The sequence below is a fragment of the Triturus cristatus genome, chromosome 4_1 (genome assembly GCF_964204655.1).
Source record: "Triturus cristatus chromosome 4_1, aTriCri1.1, whole genome shotgun sequence".
In the NCBI taxonomy this organism is placed as follows: domain Eukaryota; kingdom Metazoa; phylum Chordata; class Amphibia; order Caudata; family Salamandridae; genus Triturus; species Triturus cristatus.
In genome coordinates this window covers 517,046,324-517,071,430 of record NC_140585.1, presented here as the reverse complement: position 1 = coordinate 517,071,430, position 25,107 = coordinate 517,046,324, and the positions used below count along the sequence as shown (strand labels likewise).

At 45.1% G+C, this 25,107-nt stretch overlaps 1 protein-coding gene across 7 annotated transcripts in view; it reads right to left on the bottom strand.

Moving 5' to 3' along the window:
- IRAG2 (inositol 1,4,5-triphosphate receptor associated 2) overlaps window positions 1–25,107 on the bottom strand; it is a 1,211,571-nt gene that overhangs the window by 75,480 nt on the left and 1,110,984 nt on the right. For all 7 annotated transcript variants that reach the window (XM_085652757.1, XM_085652760.1, XM_085652761.1 and 4 more), the window contains 2 exons: window positions 6,220–6,288; window positions 6,058–6,122 (listed from right to left, as the gene is read on the bottom strand). In XM_085652757.1, coding sequence (XP_085508883.1) covers window positions 6,058–6,122; window positions 6,220–6,288 — 134 coding nt within the window. The remainder of the gene's footprint in view (window positions 1–6,057; window positions 6,123–6,219; window positions 6,289–25,107) is intronic.

Below are 25,107 nucleotides of genomic sequence, written 5' to 3'. Positions count from 1 at the left end.
GACTGGAGGGTAGAGGGAAGACTGGAGGGTAGAGTGAGCCTGTCAGGAAGACTAAGAGAAAGGGGACCAGTAGGGTAAAGTACGATAAAACAGGCCAAATTGATGCACAACATAGCATACCTGAGTTGGGGTGAATTTTCTTAAGGGAACCAGGCCAAAAATGATACTTGCACGTTTTCTCTAGACCATAACGGCCTATAGGCCACGACAGGACAGGTGTTTGTCTGACTGAATCAAAGATTTATCCAGCTGGTGAGGCTTGTTAAAGGAGGATGGGACACACTACGGATGTGCCCGCCAGATTTTGAGCAAGCACACACGTGCACCCCTCCCCTCCCCCCCACACACTTTATATCTGACTCAAAGCCACCCATACCACCTCCTCAACTGAAGCCTATTTGATATTTCAGTCCTGTGTGGCCCATCGCCCCAAGGCCTCAAATTGTTATGGACCCCCATGGTTCAAATTTACGTTCTGGACAGTGAGTCTCGCAAATGATTTTCTGTCCCTAAGTGAAAAAGACTCTGCAGAAAAGCGCTCCTTCCGGCTTCACTTTGGTGAAGTTAGGCAGCGTCTGAAGCATCGTGTGCATGACAGAGCTGAATATGGTGGTCTAGCGGCTATTGTGAGAGGCATTTTAGCCTTAAACTCAATGATGAATATTTTGTGTAGGAACAAGCTAAACAGTTTTATTTAAATCAACTTTTAAAAGTCTATCACACCAGGCTTAGAAAACTGTCCAGCACAGGCAAGTCAATTAATCGGGGAGGGAGGGACGGGGGGGGGGGGGGAGGCTAGCTAGTGTCTCATTAGCCCTAGTGCAAGGAAAAAAATAGGCTTGGTGACTGCTGCAAATACGAAGATGGGTTCAGCACAGGTCAGGCGAAGTCTGAGTGTGGTTACTGTGTGAGTGAGTTGTCCATCATGGATCTTGCCCAGTGAGGTGGCGTTAATGTTTTTGTATGGAAAAGTAGGTCACTGTGTCAGGGTGTGCCAAACATTCAGCCTGACATTGCCTTAATTGGGGCTAAACCTAAACAGGTACAGGTAAATGGACAAAGTGGTGAAAGAAGAAGCTGAAGGGTGTTCCTTGTGCTCAATGACAGTGGCGCACAGGAGGTCTTTGTCATCTCTCTGGTGTGGAAGGAAGCAAAACAAGTCTGAACACAACCATCACCTACATGACAGAGTGGCTGAGTGCATAAAAGAAATGTAAGGGACCTTGAGGTATCTCAAGGTCCGCAATAACCATTCAGGGATGGTCCTTTAACAAAGAGGTATGGAAACTTTTTGTAAAATTAAAAAAGCATGGGCATGCTTTTGCCCATAGATCCTGTCCCCTTCGGCCTCTGCACAGATGCATCAGTCTATGTAATGGTCAATCATTAGTTGCTCAAGCCCAAAACAACCGATATAGATATATATAAATATATATATATATTGCGCAGCACATGCCACTGTTCCGCAGATTGGAGCCTGCTTTCCTACATGGCAAGAATGAGGTCACCGCCATGCAATTTGAGACTGGACAGGAACACTATCAAATTTCAGAATCACTGAAGCACTACAATTTGATCCATGTTGAACCCATCATATTCTCATGTGAATTGAATGATATCCAGGACAAACTCCAATCTTTTCACAGTGGTTGGTTGTCTTGATCTCAAACAAATACAGCTTAACATCATAGTCAGCGGGTCCAATAAGACATTGCTGCTTTCCCTTCCACATAATTGAGAAGTTAATGTCCCATTCACATGGATGTCCTAGTTAAGAAAAACTGAATAGACAAAGCAACCAGGAGTAGGTTTCATAGGCGTAGACCTGAGACTTCTTCAGCTGACAAAGCTGGAATAGCACATTGTCTCAACTATCAAAACAAAGGACAAGGGCTTGAGCTTTTGGGGGTGCGTCTTCTGCAGATAAACGTTTGCACAACATCATTGGTGAAATGCTGGCAGACCTCACAAGACTGCTGAACGTTAGCAATGATATTCATACTCAGGCAGGAGACCTCTTCAGCGGCTGTTAGCATTACTTCATAGACAGAAATACAACAGTTTGTTGCTGAATCATAGGAAATGCTAATTCCTTAAATGGAATAGAGAATTCTTTAGCTTCGTGTACATGTCTGAGTGTTTATGACAATCCTAAAAATATGTTGGATATTAAAATAACCTCAGCACTCCAGAGGAGTCAACCAGAGACTTTAAGACCTTGATGTTAGTGGTTACATGCATATTTCTTCAGGAGGTGTGTTAACATGTGGGGCCATCTTCTGGGCTAACAGCAGTAAATATCTCTGACCCTGGAAGGGCAGTAGCTGCAGCCACCTTTCACCTATCAGGCCATGTTCTAAGTTTCATCCTGCCTGTCCAATGTTTCCTGGGTGGTTCTAGTTCAAGGCAATCAAATTCTTATACCCTAAGACATGGAAACTTCTCAAGCAGATTTTAAAAGGTGCCAAGTACACAATGCCAACCACCCCACTGTATTGGCCCTAATGTTCACTACTGTTGGTGTTTTACCTTAACAAGGACCCATGTAACAAAGTGAGGCAAGGGCTGGCAACTGATCATGAAGAAGTGCTCATGATTCGGGTTAGTAATAGAACACTGTGCCTCTCCAATCACAGTACACAGGTAGCCCATTCACCTGTGCAGGCCCTTGTAAATGATTTCACTCCTAGTAGTAGAAATGAAATATTGTACACCAAACCTCATGTCTTGCCCTCTGCATGCACTGCTTCTTTCCCTACTCTATCCCTGTGTTAGACTGAGACCTCTTTGGTCTTTATTGGACTCCATTCAAGAAATATCCTTTGTCCAAAGCGGTGTTTCTTACAGCAGGAAGCACAAGGGCTGGGTCCAAGAAGGAGAACCCACAAAATGGGCACAAAGGAATCGGGGACAGACAAAGGGAAGACCTGACATAGAAACGTCCTCACTTTATAACACAAACTGCAGCTACACCCCTCCTCCCTGCCATCCACAAAATGGAAGTGCTCCAGAAGACAAATCTGCAACTTCTTGTTAAACGAAAGGCGTCGCTGAAATCTTTAATTTAGCCTGGTCCCTCCCACCTCACTTTAGCGTATGGGTCTCCTCTCTCCAGCTACAGAAAGGAAGGCAATGCACTTCTGTCCCACTGTCTGGGAACTATACTCACCTCCATCCTGTGTCATGCTAAACCGGGGGTATCCAATTGCTTTGGTACTTAGGGAAATCGTTTGGGAGTCTAATTTTAAGGGTAAAGTTCAGAAGATATGGTTCATTTGCAGAATCTCAGTTCAGCATTTGCGTTATCTGATTACATTATTTACCCCGTATACGTCTTGTGCTGCTTTCATCATGATTTATTGCATCATTCTACAGCCTAAAGCTCTTGATGCTTCCCTATATGTGGCCAACCATTACTTTGCGCTTCCAACCCATCAGCTGTCTAGGTGGAAGCAGTGTTTTAGCAATACGTAGCTGCGGACAGACGGTTCACATGATTCTAGGCCTATCAAAAGTGTCTAATATAATACTATCTTATGTTCAACAGTTTTGCATCCTCGAAGTGCATGCTATATCATAAGTCTTCTGTGTGCCTGAAACCCTGCATGAAACTTTTGACCTTGATTTAAAATGTCTGATTATATACTCTCTTTATTTTCCCTCCTCTGCATGCCTTCTCTCCGAGCACAGTCCATTCTAAGTCACATTGCCATAATCCCCATTGTAATTGTGCAGATTGGCCACACCTCATCTCAAAGATCACAACCGCTCCTTAGAAATCCATACCCTGCAACCTAGTAATATATATTAATCTTTAGCTCATCTGATAAACCCACCCACCATCTGCATGAAAAAAAAACCAATAATGATCCTACCTGACTGATACTACTTTTCATCCACCTCAACGACATTGGAGTAAATGCATGGAATAGTCTCCTTGAGAGAACACGTCTAAATCCATTAACAGCAATAACCAGTAACCACTGGATTAACCACTTACCTCAGGTTCTCGAGCAGTATGCTGCCCGGTGTAAAGCACTTCAACACCTCGTTAAGGGTAGTAGGTGCTATTTAAATGTCATCACAACACAATACATTCTAAGCAATCTGATACATTTCTGTAGTATCCACTCCTGGTCCTTCCACCCCCTATCGACTCATCAATAGGTGGCCGCTGAGAGGGCAATGGTCAGAGAAGGGGTCAACTCTGTGGTGTCATCTTGGGATTAAAGGTGTGTGATCTCATTTCTGGTAAATACCATTGCTTCTGGTTGCTTACTTGCTTGCTTAGTGAGTTGTCACATGTCTGACGCACTTGGCCTTGGCTGCGGTGCACAGAAAACATTCGCTGCCGCACGTAGGTCAAAAAAAGTTAGAGGGGACATTGCTTGTGAGGTGGAAGGCTACCTCAAACAGCCAATAGCATTAGGTGAGAGATGAATGCGTTCTGGGTTTAACCAAGACGTGATTGACAAAGTTCACGTGGATCTCTGAAAATGTGTCAAATTCAAGCGGTCCCCTGTAAGTTGGGAGACCTGTAAATACCAAATGTTATTAAGCTACACATATTCCATTGTTATTTTCTAAGTTTCTTCAATGTATTAATCCTTAATAATTTCACATTTTAATCTATGATGTCTCATAACTTTGAAAGATATCGGATTTCATTTGTTTCAAATCACATCATAATGTTCAACAACACACTGTTTATTTTAGTAATCTCTAAGCATTGGGATGGTTTATCCCTCCTTCAGGGGAAGAAGCTAATCGCTTTACCGCAAATGATGTCTGCAGCTAGAGAACTCATATTTCAACATTATTCAACTGAATAACTACATATTTCCTTCCAGTTCAGAAAGATGTTAACAAAAGAGCTGCAAACAGGCAAACATTATCGCAGAAAATGCCAAACAACTTGCAAATTGTCCAATTTCCTTCTACCCATAACTCCCCGAAATCATGCTAAATTCATTATTTATGAACATATATATACTAGTAAGAACATGGAAGACATGTCTCTCCGCATGCATGCCTGCGATCCTGTGACTTAAGAGGGTGGCAGGTGTAATGGGAGGTTAGACAATTTGTCCCTTAGTAGAGCATTATGGAAGATAATTTGCCACTGCAATCCAAAATGTTGGAAAAGGCGCTTGCAGACAACAGATGAGAGGACTCAGTTGCGGGGTCTCACACACTGGCTCCGCTAGAGTACACCAAGCCTGGTTTTAAAAAGAACTGAGTAATGTTAAGCAATATCCTCGATCGGCCAAGGCCCACGTGACCTTTACATACTGTAATTATATCATATCAAATGCACAGTTGGAATGCATCAAGTTACTGTGTTAAAGCCCTGTTAAAATAGTCTCCGTGCAACCCACGGGTCAATGGTTTGAATCGTCAGTAGCACTTAAGCAGATTATTTTTTTGTTTTCACTCCTTAAATTCATATTGTTTTCTTTATAAAGTGGAACTGAATATTGATGCCCATAGTTTCTAGCCATTACACTTGTATTTTTTGTTATACATGTTATTCTTCCGAATAATCAATCACTTGAGATGGTCTAGAGCAGAGTTCCCTCCAAGACCCAGACCCGTGCCAGCGTTTCTGTATCAACACTTAGCTATGTGAATTAGCTCTATATAGAGCCAGTCAGTGAAAATTCAAGTGAAAATCCTTAAAATCTGGCATGGACTCAGCTCTCCTTGATTTACATCGTAACTGTTTTCAAAATATTATGCTGGAAAAATCACATAACAAATTTAAGTTGCATTTTTGTTAAGTAGTCTTTGCTGTCAACGTGGAATTTATTTCAAGTGCCGAATGCATGTGAACCCCACGGATGTCTCCCAGCCTGAGAAACGGAGCACTCGGTGACATACCCTTCTTCCTAACAAGTGCAATGCTGTCTGTGATCCTTTTATATCCGAACTGAAACGGCTTTGTAGTTGTGAAATAATGCACACTTTTACTTTTACTGTTACTAAAGCACCAGAGATGGTTGCCTCATCTGAGTGACTTTGTTTCTGAAGAATCTGAAGACACAGAGATCCCCTTACCAGCTGCTTGACCTTCTTGCGAATGTGTCACTTTTTTCTGCTCCAGGTATTTCTTTTAGCGGCGCCTTTAAAATGAAATGACAAAACAATGAGTATGCTTCATAAAAGTAAGACCTGCAGCCATACATAAAACAAAGAAATAACTTAGAAGAATGATCTTACCAGAGGGAAACCAGTGACCAGGCTCCGAGCGGTCGGAGGAAAGGTGGCGATGCTGACTCTTCGGAGTGACTGGGAAACAAGGGTGGAAACAGGGCCATCACCAGATTGTACAATATTACGATTTAATAAAGAGCAAAAACAACAAATATTTTCATTAAAAATGCATTGTTTTTGGGTAAAGTATAGGGAACAGTCCAAAAGGAAATGACTGGATAGTAAAAGAAACACAACATTGCAGTATTAGATCACTAGAACGACCACGGTCCCCCTGCTGCCTAGGCTGGGCCACTGCAGGATGGATGAATGTGGTGGCACTAAGTGGGCAGGTGGCTTTCACTGATGACTCACCTCTTTCTTTGGCTCTCCCTTTCTTCTCGAATTGTGACAGAACAAATAAAGAGGTGGATGCACCCCAGAAATGAGGCAAAATTATATGCTGCCTCCCTCGCCACAAAAGGAGTAGTTCCTGTTGTTGTAAACTTTATTCAGTTAATTCAAATCATTACAATAGGTGAGAACTGCAGTGAACTAATAAAGTTATTTAAAGTTTCTGTATTAAAAGCATACAATATGCGCAAAATGTAATTTACAACAGTGTCTCAGGCACGGTTTGCGATCCCTAATGGGGTCTCAAATTGCATGCCTCATTAAAATTCATGCAGCAGGTGCAGTTTGTGACCCCATTGGGAATGGCTAGCACTCCAAGGGATGGTGGCCTGCTGGGGTCAGCAGACTACCATGCCTGTGATTGCTTTTTAAATAAAGCAGTTTTTTTTTTTAATGCAGCTCGCTTTCCTTAAAGGAAATCAAGATGCATTTAAAAACTAAAAATGAAACGTTTCCGCTTCATTTAAGAGTAGGCAGTGGTCCGTGGAACCACTGCCTGCTCTTAAAAAATATTTTCGCACCCATTCACAAAGGGGTAGGCGTCCCCTGGGAACTCCTTACCGTTTGCGAGTGGCTTACCACCTACTTGAAGTAGGTGGTAAACTGCAAGTGTTTTGCGACTGCAATTGAGGTCGCAAAACAATTGTACATTGAAGTGCAAAGCCGCTATTAGGAAGGGAGGCCCTGGGCACGCCCCTTCCTAATAACAAGTCACAAACTCTATTTTGAGAGTCGATAATAGGTTGCCGACTCGCAAAATAGGGTTAGTACAGGGGGAAGACACATTTTGTGATAGCAAACTGGATTATTTCCCGTTTGTGACTGCAAAAAACGGTTGTACATCTGGTCCCTAGTACCTTGCAGGGCAGATCAATCTATGGATCAGTTATCTAGCCCTTTCTGTGCGTCAGACTCGCGGGGGCTGTCTGATGCTAAAGTGCTCATGTGCGTTGGATGGCTCCCGCGCGTGTGACACAATGCCACTGGAAATCCCTTTGGTGCGGGTAACAGAGGGATTTCCTTCCCACCCCCACACAGCCTCTGGAGCTGTTCCCCTAGTTTGTCGTGCTGATGTCATTTCACAGAAACCAAAACTATCGGCTCTTTTCAGTTTCACTTTCCACGTGCTCGTGGGGCTATCCTGGCCCTCGGACCACGTAGAAAGACATGAGAGGTATATTTGGAAAGGGGAGAATCTTCCCTTTGTAATGGTACCCTTCTCTAGCGGATCCCTGCTAGGGGACCCCCCCCAGTAGGGCGATACCCAAGCAGGGATATACCAACTGAACACCAGAGAGGGGGTAGCAGCCCCTTGGGCAAGGACCTTTGCTCCCCTCAAGTAATTTCTGCCATATTCAGTCTTTCTGCCCCGGGGGGGTCAGATAAGGGCAATAGCCCTCGATCTGCGCCATGGTGGATAGAAATGCTACTAGACACCAGGGGATTTTTTTTTATACATAGGGGTTGGGGCTGCCCAAAATGGCCATACCAATGCCACCACCCTCCCCCCCCCAAAAAAAATTCCAATGCCTTTCTGCCCCCCCTGGGAGGCAGATGGTGGCAATAGCCCCCGATCTGCCACCCTGGGGGGCAGTAAGAACCAGGGATTTCTTTTAATGTATATGGGGGTGGAGGCTGCCCAAAATGGGCATGCCAATACCTCCACAACACCCCTAAAACTTCCACAATCTTTCTGCCCCCCCAGGAGGCAGGTGGGGCAATAGCCCCTGATTTGCCCCTTGGGGGCAGAAAGCCCACTGGGCACCAGGGATTTATTTTCATATGTAGGGCTGGGGGCTGACAAAAAATGGGCCTGCAAATGCCCCCACCCCCCATAAAAATTTGCCACAGTCTTTCTGTCTCCCCCAGGAGGCCGATGGGGGCAGTAGTCCGTAATCTGCCCCCCCAGAGGGGGGCACAAAGTCCACTAGGCACCAGGGATTTCTTTTTTTTACACATATGGGTGGGGGCTGTTGAGAATGGACACCTATTATAGGGATTAAGAGTATAGCATAGCAATTTTAAGCGCTACATTTAAAAAAAATAGTTTTTAACCAATTCTGCATTGGACACCCACACAGGTGAGGTATCATTTTACTCGGGAGACCAAAGGAAACAGTGGGTGGTAAGACATTTGTGCTGGCACGGTAATCCTACACAAGTGTAAGAAAAGTGATGTTTTTACAGCTAAATTTGAGGTTTGCAGGGGATTCTGGGTAGGAAATTGTTAGGGGTTCCATGCAAGCCATACCTCCCAGGACTACCCCTAGTGTCTAGTTTTCAGAAATGTGTGTGTTGGGTAGGTTTCCCCAGATGGCCGCTGAGCCAGGGACCAAAAACCCAGTTCCCCCCCCCCCCCCCCCCTTTCAAAACCAGGTCTGTGTGTGATAAGTAATTTTGAGGTCTCCACAAAGTTTTGGGCCCTTCCCTGCCGCGGGCACTTGGTCCACCCACACAAGTGTGGTGTAATTTTTATAGGGAGACTTTAGAAAATGCGAGGCGGGTGGAAGTGTATGGAACCATGCAGATTCCAGAACTTTCCAACAAATAAATGTGAGGAAAATGTTTTTTTTTTATTTCTTTATTTCTTTATTTATTTTTTTCACAAAGTTTGAGATTTGCAAGGGATTCTGGGTAGCAGAACCTTGTAAGAGCCACACAAGTCAACCCCTGCTGGATTCCCCTGGGTGTATAGTTTTAAAAAATGTATAGGTTTGCTAGGTTTCCCTAGGTGCCGGCAGAGCTAGAGTTCAAAACCCACAGCTAGGCACTTTGCATAAAAAGGGGCCGTTTTCACTGTAAAAATGTGGTGTGCCCACATTGCGTTTTGTCCCATTTCCCGTCGCGAGCACTAGGCCTACCCACACAAGTGAGGTACCATTTTTATCAGGAGACTTTGGGAAATGCTGGGTGTGTGGAAGTTTGTGGATCCACGCAGATTCCAGAACTTTCCATCACAGATTCTGGGTAACAACCTGGTGGGAGCCACACTAGTCACCCCATCCTGGATTGCCCTGGGTGTCTAGTTTTAAAAAATGTACTGGTTTGCTAGGTTTCTCAAGGTGCCGGATGAGATAGGGTCCAAAATCCACAGCTAGGCAAATTGCGAAAAAGGGTTCGTTTTCACTAGAAAAATTTTATATGTCAATGTTGCGCATCGGGACGTTTCTTGTCGCAGGCACTAGGCCTACCGACACAAGTGAGGTACCATTTTTATCGGGAGACTTAGGGGAACACAGGATTGTAGAGCAACTGTTATTACCTATTGACTTTATATGCATTTCTGCCTTCCAAATGTAAGACAATGGCTAAAAAAGAAGTAACTTTGAAAAATGTCCTATAATTCACATGCTAGTATGGGTATCCACAATTACGGAGATGTGCAAATAACTACTGCTTCTAAATTCTATTTTTGTTCCAGTTTCGGAAATATATAGGTGTCCTTGATACCTATTTTTCACTCTTCATATTTTACCAAATGAATTGCTATGTACTTGGTACACAATGAAAAACCATTGCAAGACCCAGCTCAGTTATTGGCTCTGGGTTCTTCGGGTTCTTGGTGAACATACAAGTCCTATATATCCCCACAACCAGAAAGTGTAGAACATTTTGGTTTTCTGACAAAAGTCTGCCTGTCCCTGAAAGCTGAGAAGATGGTGCTTTCAGCACCACAAACCCTTTGTTGATACCATTTGCAGGGAAAGGAACAGATGCTTTCTACTGCAGCACTTTTTCCCATTTTCTTTTAAAAAAACGAATTTTAGATGTATTTTGGCTAATTTGTGAGCTCCCCCCAGGGGAATCCATAAACCCTGGGTACCTTTAAAATCCTCATGATGTTTGAAGAAAAGGACACCAATTTGGCATGTGGACAAAACGTTACAGGGGCCTAAGCACAAACTATCCCAAATAGCCCAAAACAGGCTTAGCAAAGGGGGGCGGAAAGACCTAGCAGCGAAAGGACTAAATTCTTTAAACAAAATGTGTATATGTATAATCTACAAAACTAGGTAGAAATTGAACAGTAGTGGGGGCCGGGACACACCCCTGCTTTAGGCCCAGATTTATTTTCATTTTGCAGGTGGCCAAGCAAGTGCCTGTTGTCACTGGGACCCATGTTTCTGAATACAGTGAAATGATGGCACTTAGCAGCTTTCCGGGTATACTCCATGCGTCGAGCTTCTTCCATTCGGTTGCCCTATCTAACCTGTCAAATGCTGCACTGTAATCAACAAAGCAGCAAAATAACAGTAGGCTGCTGTGTTTGGCAGCTTTGTGCCTTTCGAAGGATAATGCTGTTATGTTGTCCACAGTTGCTGCCCTGGCTCCAAATCTGGCGTGAAAGAAAGATAGGATCTGTTGCTCTTGGGCCCATGCCTCCAGTTGCGTTCACATCTAAAAGCCCGATTAAGCAATAGTTTGAAGTTACTGACCGGTACCCCCTTTGTAGGTCTCGCCTGACCCAGCTATGCGCTGGTCTGGCGAGACTTATTGAGAGGGCTCCAAAAAGTGCTACCAGGCCAGCCTGGAGCTACAGTGCATGTGCGCGGGCGCGCGCGCGCCGCGCTTTACCGCGATTACTTTCACGCCGCTTTGATGTTTGATCGTGATTGCGATCTCTTTCACTTTTGCAGGGCCGCTTTGCATAGCCAATAGGTCTCGCTTTTGGGACCGTATAAGTATTTAGTTATGCAACTTTTGCATGGCTAAACACTTATAAGATCCCAAAGGCGAGACCTATTGGCTATGCCAATGCTTGTTATATATGGCGCACGGAACAGGCTCTCCACATGTCAGGAACTGTCGCCATTTGAAATGCATTATTGTACAGTGGGGTCAGCGTACTTGACCGGGGCACATTAAACAGGGACGCTGGTAGCTCATGATTCTTTCGGCCTTCCGGGAGCTTGTGTGTTCAGGTTCATCCGATAAAACGGGCAGCTCAGGCCCAGAGGTAGCTCTGTTCTTCGTCCATACTACTAACTCCCCTGTGGACACATCAGTGAGGGGAGTTTGCTTGAATATCAACGCCATCCACTGGCTGGTAGCTGGCGGGAATGCCAAATTGCCAGTGTGTACATGTGTAACATTGCAAACCCAAGCTCCTTTTGAAACGCTAATCTCCCTTGATTCATTGTAGCTCTTTAGTTTGTTCCCATGCTCCCAGAAGTGCATGTGGTAAGGATCTTTCAAGAGTTGAAATAGGGTTTCAACCTCCATTTGGCCCCTTGCCTCCCTATGTTCCCAAGTTGTTTTTTTGAGGATTTGTCACTAATGTTTAACCTCTGCCGCCGTGTTTATTATATGTTTTTTGTTTATCTGACCACTGTGCTCTGTGGAGGGCCCTTTTTGCTATGATGATGGTTTTTTAGGTCTCGCCTGACCCAGCGCATGCGCTGGTCTGGCGAGACTTATTGAGAGGGCTCCAAAAAGTGCTACCAGGCCAGCCTAGAGTGACAGTGCATGTGCGCGGGCGCGCTCCGCGCTTTACCGCAATTACTTTCACTTTTGCGGCCGCAGGGCCGCTTTGATGTTTGATCGTGATCACTTTCACGGCTGCTTGGCATAGCCAATAGGTCTCGCTTTTGGGACCTTATAAGTATTTAGTTATGCAACTGTTGCATGGCTAAACTCTTATAAGGTCCCAAAGGCGAGACCAATTGGCTATGCCAATGCTTGGTTATATTGCAGTGCTGACCCCGTGTCTCCACCCAGTTTTATCAGATGGGGTGTCATTACATCTCCTTTCAAGAGGGATATGAGGCCCTCGACTATCTTCTCCCACCACCTGTGAATATGGTCCTGCTGCCTCGTGTTTGTTCAGGGGGCCTGATTGTTTAGCTGGGCTGCTACATATGCTGGGTACCCTGGCCTCCAATGTGTTCTCTTGAGTAAGTTTGCTTCTCCTCACCTGTTGATGTACCCACTGGTGTAAGATTCACAGTGAATTTTAAGGGGGGTTTTAATCGTTTCCAACCTTTCTGTGATTTCAAAGTGCGCTAGCTACCTATCCAGGCCCTCGGAAAGGAAAACATAGTCGATGATTGAATGACCTTTACAGGTGGGGGGAATAAACCTTCCTTCTCATTTGCAAGCAACTCCTGTTTTGCCGATACCAGTTTATAGGATGACAGAAATTCCTGTATGATTTGCCTCCCTCTCTCCCAAGAGATTAAATCCGATGGCCCACCTTTGCCGCTGATATTAAAAACACCCAATATTATGCTTTCATGCCGGGTTGGTCGAGAATAAGTGATTTTAGATTGTCCAGCAGGCCCTGAATCATTGTCCGCTTTGAGTTTTTTTGCAGCATTTAAGTAGCAGTTGACCAGTATCAGATCCACGTTTTCCGATTACGTTTCAGGCCTCCGATAGAGACTGCTTGGAACATCCATCAATGGGGAGTTTGGCGGCCTCTAGGTCAGCTGTGTGCTTAACGAAGGTTGATAGACTCAGACAGAGCACCGAAGATACTGGTTTGTTTAGCTGGTGTGAAAATCTCGTAGAAGCCTGATAAAGTGAGGGGGAAAGCTCTCAGGCTTCCTGAAAGCAGAGGATGTTATTTGTCTCCAAGTAGGCCAGGGCTTCCCCACTTGTTCTGATGCTCCAGAGACCTGCCACATTCCACAAGAGTATTGATAATGATTTGGCTGGTCTCAAGGTCAGGTGAGTGGTGCCTTCTGCAAGGCTAGTGCCTATACCTCTGTTTTACTGATGCAGTGGACACCAGTTCCCTCCACATGCTATATGTCTTTTTGCACGTCAAAGCGCATGCGAGAACCCTCTGGGTACAAGAACCAGTCTCAATTTCCCCCCATTTTTCCCTTCAACACACTTGTAGGAGTTTCCCTGGGAATTCAGGTTAGAAGGACATACAGGTATTTTACTGGTGGAGGTTTATGTACATCAATGCCCGATTCCGCAAAGGACGCTCTTTTTGCCCAACCGCGTCTCTATGGGCCTTTCTCTTTGCTACTGACTTCACTAGTTGAATTTAGAAGAGGTAGCTTGAACCTTATCCAGTCCATGTTCTCGGAGGCTACATACCTTAATGCTGGGACATGACTGAATAGCTTTAGTAGATTCCCTCTTAGGGTGTCCATTGGACCTTTTGGGGTATATCGGGGGTGAAAAATAGTTCCTGGGCGCCCTGCTGTAGTTATTACCTCCCCACTAACTATAGTGGGTAAGGGTGCTTATCCAGCTGCTGTACCCATCATGGAAGCTGGGAATGATACGGCGTTCAGGGCTGAGCTTTTGAAATCGGTGGAGGCAGAAAGATCGGAACTAGTTTGACTGGCTTAGTGCCCTCCTACTCTTCTGGATTTTTGATGGCTTTATGCATTGTTGAGGTTCATCTTAAGAGACGTTGCTTCTTGGATTGCTTCTTAAGCCTTTTTTTTGCCTTCTTTATAGGCAAGTTGTTGATACTTGGCAGTCCCTTTGTGGGATATTACCAGAATCCGTGTTTGCATACTCTATATCTGATAGTTCTTGAGGGGAGATTGAGGACATCTCCACATAGGGACAGCTTTGCTTTCTCTGAGTGTTGTAATTGAGGGGCTGCAATCTCCCCGTTTAGCATGGTGCTGTATTTGGATGATGAGGGTTGAGTGGGGCTGAGTGGCTTGTGAAAAATCTGTGCCTGGGATGATTGAGCTGTGGTCCTCAAGGAAAAGAGAGTTTGCTATCATTGTCTGAGGCTCTGTTCTCGTTGTATATGCCTTGACCGCTCCAATTAATGTTCCCAATGCCTCTGGTAAAGAGCGTAGCTCATTAATATATTTGGGGAGCATGGGCACGGTTTGACCTTCTCGAATGCTTTTAATTGGATCTCCAGGTGGTTTAGCTTAGGCCCAAGTTCTGCTTGGTGGGTAGCCAGTGACTGTACCAGGTCCAGTTGCAGTTCCATTTTATTTTTCTGTCAGAGAAGAGCCCTCACAATGGTGTACTGAGAGGGTCAAATTGATGCCAGCTTTTGAGGATTTGATACGGACACTTTACCAGGGGCTGGGCCCAAGCCTTTTCCTCCAATTTCCCTCCCTAATAACAGGGTTTGGCTGAGTGTTTCACAAATCTGTGCTTCTATGTTAAGGAAGCGGTCCAACAGAACCCCAGTTCCATGAAACTCACCCTTCTTAATTTGGTGGGAGAGCTATTTAAATTTGGTGGGGACACATTAGTTTTGACTCGCCTGCTTTGGGGACCACTCTAGCTCACAAATTACTTGGGCAGCAACCGTCGTCCGATTAGCGTTCAGTTTGGGCTCTAATTTGGACATGATGGCGGACTGTGGTATGGAATAAGTACAGGTATTGTCTGCCCATTGGTGGAAACTGGGCTTGGCATACCCAGTTGTATTGATGGCTCTCTGATTCAGTGCTAGGACAGGAGAGAGATCTTTGTATTCTAGACTTCCCTCTGAATTCTACTTCAGGCATGGAGGGTTGTGCATCGTTGAAAGGACTGATCATAAGGCTGCTGGTTTGCCTTCCTGAATGCCCGAGCTACTTGGGCCTATACACTGATCTCCCCGCATCTAGAGGCCCTTCTTGCGTACTCGAACCGTTTGCGTTGGCTTTTTGGAGGAACTGCCTTATTGAGTTTTCCACAGAGGGAAGGAAGCTCCTGGAGCAGTGGTGGACAGCGTCTCCAGCTTGAATCCTTCTCAAGGGTGAGAGGTCAGAGAGGACCCCCATAGGGGGTTGCAGAACTGGATTATCTGCCAGCCCATTTCTGCGAGTCGGGTATTTTCATTTTGGCATCTTTCTACTTTAATACACTTATGTATAGTTGGCCCAGTTGCTTTTCTGCACTGCCTCAACTCCCAGTTATTACACTGCTGTGGAGGGCATGATCACGCAGCTGGAGACCTTAATCTGAGTCAGTTCAATTGGCTGTTTCTTTTGGGCCTGGTAGCTTAGTTCCACTGCCATACTTCCTGACTGTTGCACTGCAGTGGAGGGGCACAAGCATGCAACTGGAGACCCTAATCCAGATCTGCTCAGTTAGTGGTTTGTTTGGCTGCACCACCTCTCCTCCTGGGATTGCCCTGCAGCGGAGAGGCATGAGCACGCAGCTGAGATCCCTTTTGGGATGCCAGTCTCCAGAGGGGCACGGGCACGCAGCTGATATCCCTTTTAGCAGATGTGCTTGTTCAGACAATTGGGTCATAACACGGATTACATATGTTGCGGCATGGGAGAGTGCTGCAGGGGGAGGGGGCTCTCCCAGGTCACAGGCCGCATTCACCCTGTCAGGCCGCTTCTGTGGATACATGGCTCTACCTTGCTCATGTAAGCTAGCCCACGATACTTTGCTCATCCCCTCCACTTAAAAAAGCTGGATCCACACTTAATTGTTGACTAGTTATACTTAGCCAGCTCTTCTTAACACTTCCCAACACAGCGTTACTGAGTGTCTTCTGAATGTGCCATGTGCTACAGCAGTGCCAGGGCATATGAGGTGTGCGGGTTAGCTGGTGGGGCCCTGAGAGAATATGGGCTACAGTTTTTAAGTGTATGCAAAGCACTATAATGCAAGAGGTGGGCTGGGCTTACCTTACTTACCTCACTTGCCCCGTAGGCCACTGTGTCCTGTAACCAACTGCATGCTGCCTTTGCTGCTCAATGTGAGATTGCCTCCCCGCTGTGCTGCAAGGTCTTATCTCACAAAGTCCTGGTGCCTGGGCTGAAGGCCGGCGTCTCAAGGCCGCTTGTTTTGCTTAAGCGTATCACACCTTTTCATTGCGAGCTGATGGTGCAGATGGTGTGGGGGCAGCTTGCAGCTTAACACTGCGGTGGATTCTGCAGGCTTATGTAGATCTGGAGGTGGCTTACGGTTTGTCACTGTGGCAGCTTCAGAGGGTCCGTGCCCCACGCAGGACTCCTAGTTCATGGGCCTGACGGACCTCTGCAGTTGCACTGCCTGTCGCTCCTCCTCCTGCGTTCTATGTATCTTGCACCATGCAGAAATCAGCTTGACCCATAGCCTTCAGATCACCTTCTCAACAAGATACAAAAGGAGTATGCTTATGCCACAAAACATGGGACCCACTATCTACGCCTTTAATTTCTGTGAATATGAAGGAAGCAACTAAACCACAGATGACAGTCATCCGCAGACAAGAAAGAGCAGCAGATGAAAAGGTTTACCAAGTGAATCACCCTGCTTTACTGTACACAGCAGAGCAAAGGAGGAAGGCTAGGTAAAAGTTCATGCAAAGCCTTAAAACATAGGTTATTAAGATGCTGGGTGGTAACACGTGCTGGGGCAAAAAGCAGCCTACATAGCTCTAGAGAACTATGGTGCCCTGTGTAATTTTTATGGTGACCTGGTCATTTTGACCCTACTGAGTTAGGCAATCCTGTGAACCCATCAGAGGTTAGGTATTGCACTGAGACCACAGATCTAGGATCTGAGATCAAGGGGGCACAGAAAGTGCACCTCCTATTTTGGAGACTAGCTACTCTCCTCTTTTAGGAGAATAAGAGTTTGGTAGTGGTGGCAGCAAATATTATAATGAAAGGGCAGATCTCTGTTTAAAAGGTCTGTTAAGTCTCCCCTAACTGCTGACCCATATTTTCATCACGCCAATGGCCTGAATGGAGAGTGTACGTACGTGTGAGATCTGTGAACACACCTGAGTGAATGGCAGCTGAATGGAATACACAAGTGAGTGGCTAGCATTGTGTAATGGCAGCCCAGATCCATCCCTGACCTACAAGCTTGTATGTTTTTCATTCCAGTCTCTCTTGCCTTCCTGATAGTTACTCATGTGAGTGGCATCAGCTCATATCAGACCAGGATGGAGGATAGTGTGCCATCACCAGAACTGGAGGCGTCCCCCAAAGTTGAATGGTGTTGATACTGATGAGCGACACAGGGCACAGCTATTGGGATCCTTGACGAACTTTAGGGCGTACAATTTTAACAACCACGGACACAGTTTAATACCGGTGTAGCTGAGAAGGACTGTTTTTTAGTGTAGACTCTTATTGACTGCTGCCTCTTCCACTGTGAGTAAAAGCCACGGCTAAGTTCCAAAGAATTCTGCTACGATTGATTTGTGAGAAGAGAACTCTGCTTATTCATAGTAAAGATGCTGAATTATATATTGTTGGAGGAAAGCCTGCCAGCCAGACTGGCAAGAGCAAGTGCTGGACTAAGTCTTGGAGGAAACTAGGTTGGTGTGTAGGCAGCATAAAGGAAGGCATCTATCAACTTCTACTGCTGCACATTGCCATCGGGATCCAGGGTAAGAGGGTGAACCACAATCATAAATTGGAGAGTCTTTATGCTCACATTAGTTGTCTTCAGAGGTCCTAAGGATTAACCTCAACGTTATCTTCTGGCCTAGTCAATTTGAAAGATAGCTAGTGGAAGTTGTCCCAAGTCCAGAAGTCTTCGCGTGTGGGAGGCAGGGTTTAGACCCCTGTCCCAACTAGCACCCTCCGTCTTATGAAACTGAACACCACTTGGTGGGGACAGGAAGTTGGGGGAAGGGAAAGAAAGAGGACCAACAAGGAGAAGAAGGGGAGACATGCAGCATAAGCTGCTCAAGCATGTTCTGTGACCACGTGCGTGAAGAAGTGCATGCTTTGTTTTGGGTTTGTGGGCGTCTCCTTGTCAGCCGATGAAGAGGGTTCAAAATCTGCATGTGACATGAGGCCAAGCATTGTGTCGGATGGGAGGACTGGGTCATCAGACCTATATACAGGGACACCACCAAGCTCTGCAAGTACTTATCATAAAACCGTACACATTATGCAGAGGGCAGCCAACCACTAACATGTTCTCATTAGTGGTGGTCTGTCATGCCATGGCTGCTGCACTCGCATCGAGTGGCAGATTTAAAGGGCAATCACCGCTGTAGTCCTGTGTCTGCCTATCGCCAATCACTAAGGGAATCGAAGGAGCGAGTGGAGCATTACCAGAAAAGGGAAAGTCACAGTGGGGCAAGCAACAACATTTCCACTACCCAGGCATTGAGTCTGGCCCCCAGTCCTAAAGGGTCCAACTGTATTTTCTGCCCCTCTAAGCTCTGGAGCATATCCATTCGGATGCCAAATGTTAGGAAATTTGGATTCTTTTGAGACCTGTTTTGACATTCAGATCCACAGAGAGGTGTTAAAACCCAATTTGCTTTGGGTTGCGATGATGAATGGCTTAACTGTTTTGGCTCTGGGTCAGCTGTCAATTAAGGAACCCTACCAATCCTTGGCGTTTCTAAAACCTAGACAAGGGGAATCTGGGGTGGTGTGGCTTGTGTGGATCTCAGCACACATTCTTGCACAGAATGTCCGGCAATAATCAAAGAATCAGCCAACAATGGCTATTTCCTCACATACAGATTTTTGATATCTATGCAACAGAAATCGCGGACTCTACCAGACAACGGTCAAACTTTTGCCACCCTGTGTTCCCACACTTCTCCTGATTGAAACTCTGTCTCCCAAGTGTGCATAAATAGAATGCACATCATCGGAATGGACCAAAACTGTAACCATATCAAGGCATCACTGATGCATTGACTTTACAAGGCCCAAGTTTTAACCGGTTCCTGTGGTGGGCAACTGGCCCAGCCACGCAAGAAGGGTGCCATAATTATGGAAAGAAGTGTGGGTGGTAGGATTTTTGATGATCCCAGCAGAATCTGAAACCTTCCCAACAGAAATGTGTAGAAAATGTGGGATTTTAGCCAAAATGTGAGGTTTGCAGAGCATTCTGGGTAAGATAACAATGGTGTTCACCCAAGTTTCACCACCCTGGTCTTCCATGGGTGTCTAGATTCAGAAATGTCATATTTTACTACATGGATTAATGCATTGATGGTATGCAATGAAATATCATTATAAATTGCAGCTCAGTTGTTGGCTCTTCATGTTACTGACAACCAGCACACACTATATAGTTCTGCAATCAGGAGGGTCAGACAGACAAAACTATGTGTAATGTTTGGAAATTTCCCATCTTGGCAAATGATTGCAGATAAAAATCACTAGATTTTTTCATTTTTTTTTTCATTATTTTTGATTTCAATTAATATTTTTTTTGGGAAAACCAAGAGTGATTTACGCAAATGACACATTGCTGAATTGTGAATTTTGTTACTTTTCAGAAATGTACAGCTTTCCTGGTTCGCCAGTTGGGTTCACAGCAGTTTACTCCACAAAACGCAACAAGTTAGGAAAAAACATTAGGAAAAATCGTCTCTCACTTAGGAACCTGCAACTTATATACCTCTGCTTGTTCCTGAAACTTATTAAGATGGTCATCATAGCACAGCAAACCTTTTGCTGTCGGTTTTAGAAAAAAATATGCTTTCCTGCACAGCACTTCTTTCCCATTTTTCCCACCAAAAAAAACAAACGTTGCTATATTTTGACAATTTTCCAAATTTCCGTCATGTAAATGAACAAACCCTGGGAATCCCAAACATATTGAAGATTCAGATTTGGCATGGAGAAAATTGCAAAGGCTTAAATGCTAAGTGCCCCAAACCTCATAAAACGGGTCTCAGCACTGCAGTGGGGGTAGAGGTAGAAGCTGTAGAGGTAGAAGTCCAGTGGTTAAAGAAATACTTTCAGCAGTCTTGCCAAGAATCTGATGAGTCAATGGAAGACTTTGCTACATGGTTGTGGAACTAAGTGATCTACTGCAACTTTAGCACGCTCAATAATGAAAAAGCAATATGCCTGTGGATTGTTCAAGGATGCTACTCAACAATATTTTGCATGAAGATCTTAAAGGAGACATACACACTTGACAAACTGTGGATAAAGTCAGGAGGAATGTTTGGAGAAGCATCACACACCATCAACCTGGAAATCCAGCAGAACCTGGACAAAAAAAAAAAAATGCCACTGGGGGAAGAATCTCAAGACAAATGGATGCTGCCAACAGCAAATGTGAGAAAATGAGTTAGTGTTGTGGCTTCTTTTATCACGCAGAAAAATATGAGCTGGAAAAAAGCTCAATTTTTTGGCACAATTGTCTCTCACAAAGGAATGTAACGGAACCAGTTAAAGTCCCACCACCAAGTGATGTTTGCGAATCCGAGATCCTTACTCTCATTAGCGAGTTACAGCTCTTAGTACATCAAGGACTTTGCAAAGTTAAGCACTCCACTGCAGGAACTATCCAAACCAGGACAGGCATTCATCTGGTCAACTGAGTGTGCCAAAGCCTGCAAAAATACTAGAGGCCATCAGCATCTAGCATATTTTGATTCACACATATGTATCAAACTAACATTGGAAGCCAGCCCTGTTGGTCTTGAGGCAATACAACTCATCATAATCCACTCAAAGACTTCCCAATATTACATATGTGTTGGAAATGGGGGTCTCTAGTTGGCACAGGTAGGTACCTTTGTCCAAATAGGGACCCTTGCTTCTAGTCAGGGTAAGGAGGATTCACTTCTAAAATAACCCCTGCTCACCCTCTTGGTAGGTTGGCACGAGCAGACAGGCTTATCTCAGAGGCAGTGTGTAAAGCATTTGTGAACACACAGTAATACAGTGAAAACACTACAAATGGACATCACACTAGTTTAGAAAAATAAGTAGTCTTTATCTAAACCAAACAGGACCAAAAAAACAAAAATACACAATACAGTAATAAAAATATGACTTTTAAATGGTAGAAATAGTTCAGTTCAGAGCAAATTGCACATGCAACACTTTTCACACAAAGTACCTTGTATGCGTCGCGCACACATACAAAGAGGGTCGCGGGGAAGGTAATGCTTCGGTTCCTTACACTCAGAGAAGGTGATGTGTCGGTTCCATGCTCCGGGGGAGGTGATACGTCTGTTCCTTACTGCTGCGCAGGGGAGATGATGCGTCAGTTCCTTACTGGAGGAGGAGGTGCTGCGTGTGTTTCTTACTGCCTGGGGAGGTGATGCTTTGGTTCTTACTGCGTCTCCCAACGATGTGACAGACTTGGCGCATCAATGCGATGATCCGGGACGATGCGTGGGTTCTTGCAGCTGCACAGCAGGGTTTGCTTCGGAATCGGTGCAGTGATCTCAGACTTTGGAGATTGGTGCACTCGATGTGTCATGCAGTGATATCTCAAGCCGCGGGCAGGCGCTGCGACTATTTCTCCAGCGATGCATCAGAAACAGGTGCGGATGCATCATGCTTCTCGAGGTTGCATTACTTTTCCAGCTACCAGTGGCAAACATTCTCCAGAGGTCCAAAACAACAGCAGGCACCTCTTAGCAGGTCAGAACTCCCAGCAAGGAAGTTCAGGGGATCTGGTGGTGAAGTCTTTGTGTCCCTGAGACTTCAGAACAGGAGGCAAGCTCAGTTTCAAGCCCTTGGAGATCTTCCTCAAACAAGGGACACAGCAAACAGCAAAGTCATTTTCCCTTTCCTTGGCAGAAAGTAGACACCTCAGGCCAACCCCAGACTTCAAACAGCACAGGGGCAGTATTCCTCATCAGTTTCTCCAGCTCTTCTTCTTGGCAAGGGTTCTGCTTGATTTCCAGAAGTGATCTAAAGTTCTGGGGTCTGGGCCCCACAATTTATATAGCAAAATCCTGTGTTCTCTTGTGACAGCGAAACCCTGTGCTCAGTGAAAACCCGTTGTTTCCTCTCTGGTGCAGCTTCCTGGCAAGAGGTGGAGACAGCATTGTGGAAGGTAGATCTGGTCCCCCCTGCCCCCTCTACTCTAAATGCAGCCCAGGTCTATTCTGTCCAGTCCTGACCCATCCAGACTCTCTGGAGCCACTGCACATCCCCAGTACCTGTCACTCCAAAGCCAGACAGTCAATACACATCATAGCAGAGGCACACTGGATGGCTAAGCAAGAAAATACCTACTTTCTAAAAGTGCTATTTCCAAACACAGAATGCAAAAATCACCCTCACTAAAAAATGCATTTTACCATTCTGAGTTCAGGCATACCAAACTTTCCTTTCCTACCTTGTTCCCAGGGGTAGTTATGTTTATAAGATGTTATACGCAAACACCCCATTCTATACTATGGGAACAGATAGCCTTACAATAGTGAACAGCGAAGTTGGCAGTATTTCCCTATCAGGACATGCCATACACATCAGGGCAGTCCTACCTTTCACACACACGGCACACGGACCACAGGGGTACCTTGGGCCTACCTTAGGGGTGTCTAACATGTAAGAAAAGGGAAGGGATAGGGCCTGGCAAGTGGGTGCACTTGCCAGGTTCACATGGCGGTACTAGACTGAACCCAGGCTCTGCAGTGGCAGGCCTGAGTTACATTTACAGGCTGCTTATGTGGGTGGCACAAACAGTGCTGTAGGCTCACTAAAGCATTTGATTTACAGGCCCTGGGCGCACACAGTGCACTGTACTAGGGACTGACTAGTAAATTAAATATTCCAATCATGGAATCACCTACCATAACAATAATTTATGAAGGGAGCACTTGCACTTTGGCACTGAACAGCAGTGGCAAAGTGCCCAAAGCATCTAGGCCAGCAAAACGAAGTGTACCACACAGCAAAAACACAGGAGTTAAAGGCAAAAATACAGGGGAAACCCACGCCAATGATGCCAGGTCTGACAATATGGAAGACTGAGTCTAACAGAAGTGGAAAAGACTTGCTCTCAGCCTGAAAATCAAAGCCTGTCAGTGGTGAGAGCCTGTGAACAGAATCATGTTTCTGAAGGGCAAGCCATTCACTAGCATAATGAAGCTGGTGCTTATTCATGATAATTCAAGTATGAAAAGTCCGCAAAGAATAGAAAAGAATAGAAACGTTGGGAATAGAACTGATTGAATAAGACTTCAAAATAGTACACCAGCTGCAGAAATACCACACACTGGCAGAGTACATTTCCATGCAGCTTCTTCCACACAGTAGCCTTGCTAAGTCAATAAAGGAAGAACACATCAATCTCGTACTGTGCCAGTTAAGCCCATCACGAATCACCCTGGTCATAATGCCTGCTATGTCACAAAAAGGAGCTATACTCACAGAAGTAAAAGCTATTCTCTAAAATCATAGTTGGAGACATGTCAACAGCGACAGCCGATATGCTGAAAGGCACTGTCAAGGGAGAAGTGCTAGTGTTCATAAGAGTGCAGGAAGCTGAGTAAGGAATTCTATTGCACGCCATCCGAATAGTAACACATAAATTGCTCTGCAGATGAATTGTAAACCTTACCTATGAGCAATAATGGCATGGTAGCCACCAAGAAACTGTGCAGAGAAAATAATCTTGCTCCCAGTATTAAGACAAGGTCATCAAAATATGTCAGGATCATAACAAATATGGATGCCTGACCTCCTGGAATGTGGTCAATGGTGGCAGTCTACTTATAGGGCAGTTGGCATAGGCTACCTCATAGTGGTCACTGATGAATACTAATTTTGCTTGGTGTGCCAAGTATCATACACAACAGCAGCTGGTGCAGTTGTACCCATGCTAGATAACATGTTGGCTGAGTGGGACAACCCAACCATACAAAAAACTGACAATGGCATGCAATTTTCTGGAGATGAGTTTCAAAAGTCCATAGTGTATCTGGGGAAAAACCACTGGAAGATCACACCTCTGTGCTCACAAGCAACCGGCATGGCTGAATAATTCATGGCAATAATCAAAACTGCTGTGCAGTGTGTCAAGTTGGCCCTATATTGATTGGACATGCGCTGACAAGCCATAAGAGACTACTGCAACACACTGCACAGTTGCAAAGTAAGAGGTCCAGGGGAACTCATATTTAAGAGGACATGTCGCATTCGACTACCCGAAAAGGAAGATGAATCCTCTAAAGCCCACAAAAACATTGCGATCCACGACTTAGTTGTTACAGCACAGATTAAGAGGTAGGCTGGTCGAAAGCGCCAAGCACTGACCTGTAATCTAATACCTAGGGATATGGAAATAGCGTTTCAACATCGAAATCTGACATGCTATCTCCAACAACAACACTGATACTTACTGTTAGACCTAGCCCTCTCTTCAGGGCTATCCCCCAAAACCTTCTGCCTTCATCCCTCCTATTTTCTGAATTCGTTTTTTTTGGCACTACAACTGTGTGAACATTGCCACTGCTAACTAGTGCTAAAGTGCTTGTGCTCATTTCTTAAAACATGTTACAATTGACCTAAACCGGATTGGCATATTTAATGCACTTAAAATACTCTAGTAAAGTGATACAACTTATACCCAGGGCCTTTAAATTGTAGGCTACTAGTGGGTCTGCAATACTTAATGGGCCACCCACTGCATTAGCTTTTTAAGACATGTCTCTGGCCTGCAAGTGCAGCATGTGCGCAGATTTAAACAAACTAAAAATATTGCTAGGCCTTAAGCTCCTTTATGATACATATATGCTACCCCTCAGGTAGGCCCTAAACAGCCCATAGGGCAGGCTGCAATGTATTTAGAAAGTTGGACATGTACTTGTAAGTTTTACACGTCCTTATAGTGAAAAACGATTAGTTTTTCACTACTGTGAGATCTACCTCTTCCATACGATAACATTGGGTTACCTTA